The sequence below is a fragment of the Cupressus sempervirens genome, chromosome 2, assembly GCF_028749045.1.
Source record: "Cupressus sempervirens isolate cs-2001-9-10 chromosome 2, ASM2874904v1, whole genome shotgun sequence".
NCBI lineage: Eukaryota > Viridiplantae > Streptophyta > Pinopsida > Cupressales > Cupressaceae > Cupressus > Cupressus sempervirens.
The window spans coordinates 377514046-377525367 of record NC_143119.1 but is presented as its reverse complement, the minus strand read 5'-3'; the positions used below and the strand labels follow the sequence as shown (position 1 = coordinate 377525367).

General features: G+C 34.7%; 1 protein-coding gene across 1 annotated transcript in view; it reads right to left on the bottom strand.

Annotated features, from left to right (window-relative positions):
- Positions 1 to 2219: 2219 nt before the first annotated feature.
- LOC149572714 (uncharacterized) overlaps positions 2220 to 11322 on the bottom strand; it is a 66751-nt gene continuing 57648 nt past the window's right edge. The window contains exons 6-7 of the mRNA XM_089813801.1: positions 8345 to 8521; positions 2220 to 3523 (exon numbers count right to left, since the gene is read on the bottom strand). Of these exons, the coding sequence (XP_089669927.1) occupies positions 2657 to 3523; positions 8345 to 8521 (1044 nt within the window). The 3' untranslated portion in view covers positions 2220 to 2656. The remainder of the gene's footprint in view (positions 3524 to 8344; positions 8522 to 11322) is intronic.

Here is an 11322-nt window from a genome sequence, read left to right as displayed (position 1 = left end):
ATTTTTCCTAGGGTTCAAATTATTTTTCAGACTCAAAAAAAAGGAAAAATACAGATCATCTTTACTTTAGAAGCTTCTCTTGAATTTTAGGAGTTTTATGGCCTCGTGACTGTCCATTCAAGTAAAAACCTCTAGCTTCATGTTTCTTGCTATCTAAGAATTAATAAATTAAAATATTCAAAATATTCAGCCATTCTGTCAGTTGCATAGCCAATTCGTTATCATCCCACTGATTTAAGCGCACGTCAACGCTAGGACGTTGCCCCTGCAAGTACCGTGGGCATTGGAACCAATCTGCAAGTCACCAGAACAAAATTGTCGTAATCTTTAACATTGCTACCAATCCTGCAATAACGCTTCCCTAGTAACCCTCCAGAAGTTAGTTTGTGTTAATGTTACCCAGATACAGAAACCTATTCTTCAATTTCATCAACTTCTGTCGTAACCTAATGTCATGTTTTTCGAAAAGCTTTCATAGTCTTACGAACAAGGCTCCATGTTAGAGATGATGGTGCTACAATACGGAAGGATTCAATGAAAGGGATTCCGGATTCGGTGGAAGAGTATCTATGAAGATTGCAGCCAAAAGATTCCAAAACCTTGTTAAAATGTTGTTCGCAGAAGTAATTTTTTCAAATATTCATGAATTTCCAAAATATTAGTTCAACTTAAATAGCTTATCAGAAACTTGAGAAATTCAATGAAAAACAAATAACAAAAGCTATGAAAGATAGTTGATTTGCCTTGTCCATGCTTATCTCACAATTTTTTTTAAAAGGAAAGTAGTCTCATGAATTAGTCATTTTTGTACCATACAATTATCTTTAACATTTTAAAATTATATAATTTATTATTTTCATGTTTGTACCATTTAGTTATTTTAATATTTTAAAAATATCTAATGTAATATTTTAAAACAAATGAACTTGTAGATAGAAATTTCTATAGAATACATTAAATTGGATTTATAACCAATCTTAGGTTTCCATTATTTTTGTGTAGCATTAATTAATTAGAATACAAAATTAATTTGTATTATTTTTTTTTTAAACTTTTGATATTTCGAAAACAATTATTGAATATAAATAATAAGATTAGCGTTATAACTTCACAAATTACTTCAAAACGAATAATACAATGATTATTAAGACTTAATAAATCAAATAATATTCTAACATAAAACATAATTTTAAAAATAATATATTTAGTAAAAAATAATATTTTTATAAGAACAAATATCTAAATTTAAATTTTACTAATAATATAGGAAAGCGATTTCCATCAATTAGTATAATTATTCTTAACAAACAAAGCAATTCAATTATCCTAATTCTTATTTTACATTATGAATGCAACTATTAAATATTGATGAATAATTATGTAATTAAAAAATATATTTAGAAATTTTAAAATATTATAATCACAATCTAATTTGATTTTATCACTTAATCAAATATTCAAATTCCTTCTCAGTATTACATACTAGATTTCCACTATCAAATATTATTTCAATAATTTAGGTTGTGTAGTATAAATGGCTTATAATAATTATATTTTTTTACAATTCAGTAAAACAATAGATTTCTAACAATCAGACATCAACTATAAGATATAATTGATTTAATATAATATTTATAATAGAATTAAGTATCATTTATTATTATTTTGGACTATACTTTGAAATGACCACTTTTTAGATTTAGACATAATTTCAACCTTATCTAAGTGACTAAACCATTGATGATCAGAATTGTGTTATTGTCCCATATTCTTTTAACTATTTAAAAGTTATGATTTAACCATTACACCAAATCTATCTTTCATTTTTAACAAAAGGCAGGGACTCAAGCTCTATCAAAGTTCCTGTTCAATGTTCAATGCAAATGTAAAACTAAACTAACAATAGTGGTCTTGACGAACTTATACGTAATATTTTTGTCTTACATTGTTATACGTCTTTTCATAATTAGCATTTTAAGTATTATATGTATAGTATATACTATATACACCCCCAAAATTGAGGCCCCTTTGTCCCCCATCCTGGAAACTTGTCCTCCCACCCCCGACCCCCTTAAAAGGAATAATGGGGAATATGAATAAGAAGGCATAAATTTAAAACACTGTATTGAAGTGTATCTATAATGGGACGTCAATGCAGGAACAGATGAAATCCCAGACATGGGTTTAAATCAGAAAGTGAACACCTTCTTTGAGGATAATTAATCATCAACTCGAACTCTTCCTTCGAAAATTTAGATATTAACATAGTCAAATTCTAATAAATGATATTACATATTGATGCACTGCAGAAACACCAAATATAAAGTTACAATTTCTACCTGTAAAATAAATCAATGCTGAGTTTGGACAGCAAGCTTGTGATTCATTTAAGAACTATACAAAATCATAAGCTTGCTGCAAAACTGCCTTTCTGTTACAAGTACAATGGGATTTTTAAAAATTAATATTTGGCTTTGAATCCCACCTGTATCACTCTTCAAAAAAATTGCTTGACCTTTCATTTCAAGGAAGAAAAATGAATGATGCTTCTATTTCAGTGCTATTTTATTAGGAAACCACCAAATATGTTGTGGAAATACAGTGACATCTATTTATAATACATGTGAAGATGAAGGATATGGATGCAGCTTTTCTATCATATCTCCTTATCCAATATATCATCTGATATAGCATTTTCCTCAGGTTCTTGTTCCAGTTCATTAATTAATTGTTCCATCATCCTCTTGTAAACAGGCATGTAGTGATCATTAATCATTGTCCGAGATAACCGCAGTTTACCATAGAGAGCTCTTGACGTAAGGTATATGCCAACCTTTGCCTTGTGCACATCAATGCCATCAGGAACAGTATCAGATGGCAATGTAGCCACAATATGCATTATTTTTCCAGGAGGATAAAAACGAATAGTTTCATTCTCATCAGATACACCAAGGTCAACATCAGTGTTACCATGGCCAGCATTTTCAGCAGCTGCGGCCACAACAGTCTCCTCTTCTTGAATAATTTCCTTTGCTGCTGCAGCCTCCTCTTCACGCTCCTGTTGATTCTCTTCTTTTCGCTTGAGTTCTTGCTCAAGCCGATGCCATATATCGTCTTCACTTATATCTTGGTCTTCAGAATGATCAATAATTGAATCAGAATGAATTATATCGTCTTCTTCCACTTCGTCTAGCTCATGATCTCTGTATTCTTCATCTGTAGCAGAAGAATATGAAATATCTATTCCTCTTCCCCATGTTGATTCTATGTTGCCTTCCCCACTGGATATAGGTAATGTTGGACTTTCCAAATTTGTTACATTGCTTGTGTTCTCACTACTAGACTCAATAAACTTACTGCATTCACCAATAAGAGTCTTCGACTCAGCTTCAACTGATGTGGTGGATGTTACTGCAGATACTGTGCGACGCCGAGCACCCATGCATGACCATCCAGAGATTCCAAGAGATGGTCTTGTCCGAACAACAGCTTGAGCCATAGTTTGAGCTTGTTTCATAACAACCTGCAGCCAACAATAGAAATGTAAAATATTTTAACACTCAATTTAATTTGCCTGAAAATAACAACTTGAATTTTATTACTCATCATACTACTCCTTTGTAGTAAGGTACATGTCCATTTCCACATGACCTAGTTAAAGAATCTTAATATTGTCCAGTACTTAAATGCCTTACTGGTTCAAGATAAAAAGTCTGCTGTCTGAGCACTTTGATGCCTTATCAAAAGATCTGCAGTCTTAACTGCTTTACATAAAAAGCACAATTGCCAATATAATGTTTTAATAATTTTGGATGAAAACTTTATTTGCAGGTGGATTGGATAAGAGAATTGTAAGCAAAAATTTATTTGTACATCAGCATTGGTATCATTATTTCCCCTAAAATGTGACCATTATTTTCACAATTAATTGCACTTACATCATGAAAAACAAACATCTGAAATACACTGGGTATGTCATTTTGAGTACTTCCGACAATTTTTTGACTATCCACAATTTGTTTTGGCACTAGGGTATTAAACACCTTGTAACATTTGTTGAGGGATTCTACTACATTTATTTCACATTTGGAAGCATGTTTCATGTGAAAAGTTTACTATGTTGCCTCTTCTTGCACCAATTTTACCAACACTTTACTGTTACTTCATATGGTGTGACACATTTGCATTTGACCACCACTTCAAAACTACCAAATAACTTAGTTTTTCTTTCATTTTTGCCAAACTGGTCTTTATTTGACTTGTATATGCTTGCCTTTGTTTTTATTGTTAAGTACTGTCATCATGCTACATCAGAAAGTTTGTGTGGCCACAGTGCACATTATTCTTGGATACAACCAAAGGTCAAATGCAGTTTTTGTTTGAAAAATGTTAGGGAGGTATATATTTCTTCAAATGGCATTTGGCAGAGGGGCCAAGACATAACACCACTACTTAATGTACTCTACAAATGTCACACATCAAGCAAAACAAACTCTTCAAACAATTTCTGGTGATAAGGCTAAAGGCTAACTAGGCAAGAACTAGGATTAAAGTAGCTTTAAATTTTCTAAATGATAGCGGGAATCATTTGGATAAGGCAACTATAGCCCAAAACATGTAGAAAAAGCATTAATAGTTTCTTTGCACCTCGTACTACACCAAGATCACAAACCACTTAGAAAAGTACGTGTTAGAAGGCTTAGCGTTTAAGTACACTAGACAATAAACAATATTAAGCATGATGCAGAATAAAAGTGGCAAATTTAACAATTCACAATAATGCACAATTTTAACATGGTACACCCAGTGCGCGCTACATCCCACAGAAAGAGCCGCCCTGTTTCATTTTATTATCCAGCAAAGGGAAAATTACGATCCAATGATTTTTAACATTACACAGCCACTTATTTATCAAGCCCTTCTTAGTGATTTTCGATGGTCACTTACTACCAAAATAATAGCCAACTCATTTATAAATAATGAAAAAAAAATGCTTCAGGAGTGTTGCCCACAGCAACCCCCACACCTCCATTAATTGATTATGGGGCGTGGTCATCAAAGCCACCGCTTAGTAGGCCAGCAGCATGATCAATACCACATACTGACAGGAAAAGCATCCATCACCAAGAAAAGAAGGTAACTAAGATTGTTTGGTTCTACTCTAGTTTGTCCTTCCATGTTTTAGGTCTCCATGTTAGCAAGATATGGTGGATACTACTGTGCTACAATCCCTAGGTTCAAAGCATTGTCATGTGAAAAGTTGAGCGCTGGTATATCCAATGATGCAACAAAGGATTTTCACAGTGTTAACAAACATCAATTAGAGCAGGGAAAGACTAAATGCACCATAATGCCAGACTGGTGTCATAGAACGAACTGAACTCTCATCAACTTCCTTGTCCCTTGATATTGATACAATTATTTTAAAATTTGAGGATGCATCCTATAGATCAAATTTACAACTACACTACTCAAGCAGTTCGAAAAAATGATCTTAGATAAAGGGCCACCAATTGTGGCCCAATTTATTATAGGAAATGCTACTATTTGTCTTACTAATAAGAGACTTCACATTGAAAAGTAACTCTATTGTTTAGCCAATGCACAACACTACCTTGATCTAACCCTATTGAAAATTTTGGATTGGTTAGGGTATTGTGAAAGGCTCCCACTATTACCAAATTCATCTAAATTGCACAAGGTATCATGTATGATGTGTTCAATCGAGGTTGACAAGGACTTCTTGTGGAGGTGAAAAAAAAATCTTTGCACTTCCTTCCATTTTTTAGTAGAGTACTTTTTTCCTATAATTTTCTTTATTTTTTAGGATGCAGAGGCAAACAGTTTGTTGAGTTTTCGAAGCCCCCATGTAAATTTTTGAGTCTTGTCGATGGGGAGAAATCCTCGACATGCAATTTGTATAAATACATGAGTGAGCTCAAGGAGGAGATGAATGGTATAATGACAAAGATCAAGGACAAGTACATGCTGTCGTGTGGCATACTAATTAGGAGATGGGATCAACAATTGCACTCACCTCTCCACATCACTAGATAGTAAATGAAACCAATATTGTTCTATAGCTCCCCATTCAAAGATAATATTGTAGTCACACAAGGCTTCCTTACACGTGTGGAGAGAAAATGTTCAATCGAGGTTGACAAGGACTTCTCATGGAGGTGAAAAAAAATTCTTTGCACTTCCTTCCATTTTTTAGTAGAGTACTTTTTCCCTATAATTTTCTTTATTTTTTAGGATGCAGAGGCAAACAGTTTGTTGAGTTTTTGAAGCCCCCGTGTAAATTTTTGAGTCTTGTCGATGGGGAGAAATCCCCGACATGCAATTTGTATACATGAGTAAGCTCAAGGAGGAGATGAATGGTATAATGACAAAGATCAAGGACAAGTACATGCTGTCGTGTGGCATACTAATTAGGAGATGGGATCAACAACTGCACTCACCTCTCCACATCACTAGATAGTAAATGAAACCAATATTGTTCTATAGCTCCCCATTCAAAGATAATATTGTAGTCACACAAGGCTTCCTTACACGTATGGAGAGAAAATGGTCCGTACCAAATTATGGCAAAGCTGCCAATATACAACCAAGCAAAGAATTTTTCTCTCAAGAATTGTTATCGTGCAAACTAGGAAAACCTTCAAACTAAGTAGACTCCATTAATATTGGACAATCGCTATCTTGAAGACATGCAACAATATTAAATTTTTGACAGATCTTACATGATATCATCTCGAAATTATTTTTGTGTTTTAGCACTATGCTGGCTTTTTGTGGCCAAAAGTATCAAATTCATTAACAGATAGCAATGTGCATATTGAGCCCAATATGTAGCTCATATGCATGCTAGCACACTTGGGAGTGTTTTTGAGCACATACATTCCAAGAAACATAACTAACCAATAGAATAAGGAAAACATGACTTAGTTTTCATTCACTGCAACTTTTTCTTGAAGCCAAAGAAAGCTGAAGGTTATGAAACAGTAGCAAAGGTAACCATTTTTTTAATACACTTTGACTTTGCCAAACCTAATTTCTATGTGGAAAAAACAAAGAATCATCAAAGAACATCAACCAATTGATGCATTTTCAATCTAAATTTGAGTGGATTGCAAAAGACGACATCCTTAATGAGTGCAACTATTTGAAAATGATATGATTGAATGAGAGGCTCTAACCTAGAAGCTTTGTCATTTGGATGTGCAGCCCGCTAGTGTAACTTTCTTCATAGCAACAAGAGTCATTGGCTACGTATGTTTTATTTTTTGAACTAAGTGCTTAGTTTGTATGTTGAATTTGAATGGATTAAATAGTAATTGAAATTTTGTAAAATACTAGCATCTAGTTATCATTTCTGCACTACACAATATGTGCATTGTGCAATGCAATCAGTGATATGGACATAAATGAGAAAACCCTGACATTTTGGAAAACTATGCTTTGGTTTTGCCTATTTAATCCCCAAAAAAAATTGCCGCTATGGGTAAGAGCATAGGACAGTAGTAGGCATTAAAGATTGGAGTCCTTACGCCTTCTAATCCCCTGCATCATGTAGAGAATATAATACAAACAATTTGAAGAATCAAAATATTCATTTGTTATTAAGTCAAATGGATTGAATTCTTTTAAACTTTAATAGGCAGCTGATGCTCACTCTTTTTGTACTTTTTCCAACATAAATACAATTGACAAAAAGAAACTACAAGCTAAAGGAGAAAACCCCTCATTGTACATCTGCTAATATAATGCATCTTAAATATCTATTTCCATATAATGGGAACTACTGTGCAATATATCTAGTTTCCAAGAGACAACTCTGTAATTACAAAGCAGATGTTTCAGGTTAAAATAAAGAAATTATTGATAACGGCAATATAACATTTACTTCACTGACTAATATTTAAAATCACCATACAACTTTGATAGAATGTTTGTATGTGTAACAGATCTACCTGAATTGGAATAATCGCTCTGAAATGGAAGCATATGAAATCATAGAACAAATAAGTTAAAAACCCCAATGGCACATATTTGTCTGTGCACAACTATCATCTACTACATTATTTTGTAAAACGTTTAAAATTAGCATTATTTATCGTGTAACAATCTTTGTCAAGTAAGGTGACACAATACCTAAATGACTTCTCAAGAAAAGTAGAAAGCAGGCAGAATTGAGAGACGGACATATCCTACCACACACATAACCACTTCCCATAAGCCAAAAATTATTTCATGGCTGCCATCTTTGTCATTCCAATCCTTAGATCTCTCTCAGATATAAACCAGATGCCAAAAAGTCTATGAAAAAAACATCATGACATACCTGAGTGCTATTTGAAACTGGACGCAAGATTGCACCAGCCCTTGCAACTTTGTCCCTGGCATTTGCAATTGATGGCAACCGAGATCCCAAGGCAGATGCAGAACGATAAACAGTACTCAGAAATCTTGTCCGTTCAATCTGTTCCCTGAAATCATTGACCCATGCTGATGCTGTAACCTGTCAGAATGCAATTTATGAAAAACTTGCGGTTAAAAGCAGAATTATTAATGCTTCAAATGCCAGAACATGCACCAATATGTACTAATTAGTGCATAACAGAAATGCTGTGAAGAACCAACGTCATCATATGCACTAAAATGTATTCTGTTAACAATATAAACTTCTGTTTATAAATGGATTGTCCATTACTGGTTTTAGTAAACAAAACATGGGTGATATTTCAAAATTTAGTAATATATTATCGAAAATGATTGACAGGCAATGACTGGAGTCCAAGTCTATTAATTCGGAGCTAAATTTAGAATAGTTTCAAAAAAGTCTCATTGCAACCAGCAAACAGCCAATCGTGTTCAATTGGAAAACCAAACTACTACAACAGTAAAATTGCATCTCTATTTTATGAAATTACAACTGAATATGGGTATACTTATGCATCCAAATAAATCAATCTTCTCTAATCTAAAAGTCCACATTCACCTCCAAGTTCATGGATCAGAACAATTCATGAGACATCATACTTTGAGCATATAATTGAAAAAATGCAGTCAATCAAAATCACTGGAAAAGTATGTCGTGTGCATTTTCAAATAGAAATGTCAGAAACCAAATCTTAAGACCACTTGCACATTCTATAACTCAATATTATGGGATGGTCGTAAGTCTGAACAAAAGCTAAGCCTCCTGGGTTTCTAAGAAAAAACAGTAAAATGATATGAAACTATGGGAGAGTCAGTCTTCTCAAATGTGAGACAGAACTTCAGATTGACCATTCACGTCTGTAAATAATATTATGTGTAGATTGCTGCAGTTTCTCCTCAAGGGCAAATGATGTATTCAATGAATTCTTCAGCATGTATAATGTATAGAAAATCATTCTGCAAGAATTAACAAATACAGAAATTGATATATAAAATCCAGAGTAACGAGAATCGCGCTGAAATCGCGTGAATCGCCGATTCAGCGATCAGATTCATGCACCCCGATTTTTTTAGAGTCGGAAATCGTGATCGGCGATTTCATCGGGTGAATCGCCTGAATCACATGTATCGGCGATTCACTCAAAAAATCGCCTGAATCACCATTAGAAATCGCCAAAAATCGGCTGGCAACAGCATGCATGTCAAGTTGGAAATAATAAAAAAATCACTTATGTTTTTTGCTTTCTTTTTTACCTTTCCTCTTTGTTATAACCCTAAAGGGCCTTCTAATTGTTAAGCATGACTAGAAGAGAGGAGAAGAGAAAAGAAGAACCATAGGTTATAAAAAATTTTAAAAAAAAAAAAACGACGACAAATACAAAATGTTTAGAATGCATAACGGATGATGCCCAAGGGAAGGGAAAGACATAATCAGGTAGTAAAACATCAGCGGTTCCTAGAAAGAGTGGGATCAGAAGAAAATCACAAAAACACTGTGTTCCATATAGTTTTGTGTGGGTTTCAGAGTGCAAATTTGGTTTTGGCGACGGGGGCGCTGCCCCTCGACCCCGGCCTGTATCGCGACAGGGAGCGCGCCCGGGGCGCTGCCCCAAGACCCCGCGAGGGCGCTGCCCCTCGACCCCGCTGGGGGCGTTGCCCCCTAGACCCCCAGTCGCTGCGGTTATCAGTCGTGGGAAGTCTCACCAGTTGATGAGACCTGAAGCTGTTGCAGGCATGGAGTGTCTGTGGTGGAGAGAACAATAGAGCAAGCCTTTCGAGAGGGGTGATATGCTTTGAAGCACTTGGAGTAGGTGTTGGATGTGAAGCTGTCTTATAAAAACTCTTTACCCCATGTGGTAAACACAAACTTCCATGTTTATATATGTTAAGTTTCAACTTCTATTTGATGATGTTATAGTGTGTTTAAGTTATATTCAATAAAGGGTGCATGAAATAAGTCTTAAATTGTTAAAATCTCTACATTTAAAGGGTTTTTTCAAATTTGCCGATTCATCGCCAATTCACCGACGATTCACCCCCGATTCACGATTCGATTCGGCCGTGCCGATTCCGATACGATTCCGATTCTCGTTACTTTGATAAAATCCAATAAATTAGGATGCTATAACATTTCCTGCGACTAAATCACATTACAAAGATTGTACACCCTTATTTCCAATTTCTGAAGTCATTGTGACATAGGATTTTACCACTGGTACTTAGAATTATTGTCTTCTGTGTGTAAAAAAATGGACTCCTGAGACAGGGTTGCCTTAAAGCCTCAACGAGGACTGTGACAGGTTTTCGAAAATAACTATAAAGATATCGGTAAAGATAATGTGTCTGATGAAGATAAGAACGTTTCAAATAATACTGATAAAGTTTCTGACTAGATTGCGGGGTTTGAACCCTGCCAGACAGGTCTGGGTGCGGGTTCTCAATGGGTCCAGATTCACACTGGATCACGGACCCTGCGAGGACCTGCCATGGACCCAAGGGTTTTGGCAGGGGCACAGGAGGACCCAGGCCGGCCCTGCACGACCCATGCCATGGGGCCAAAAAGTTTAGAAAAAAAACACACATTAAATAACATTTTTTTATTATTTATTTTTCTTCTAACCCTAAAAGGAGCCTATTAGAATTCATCGCACTCATTTTATTTCTCATTTGGCTCTCTCATTTTGGTGTGTCCATTTTGCAGGCTTGAAGAGAAGGTGCAAGAGATTGATTGTGGAGTCACAAATTCTTGCAAGAATCATATTTGACTGTTCTGGGTATGCATTTGATAATTTTGATCCTTTCTTTTAGTTCCTTGATAGCTTGTTTTATGTTTTCTTAAAGATCTTGAGTTCTTTCAAATTTTTGTATAAGTTTTGAATT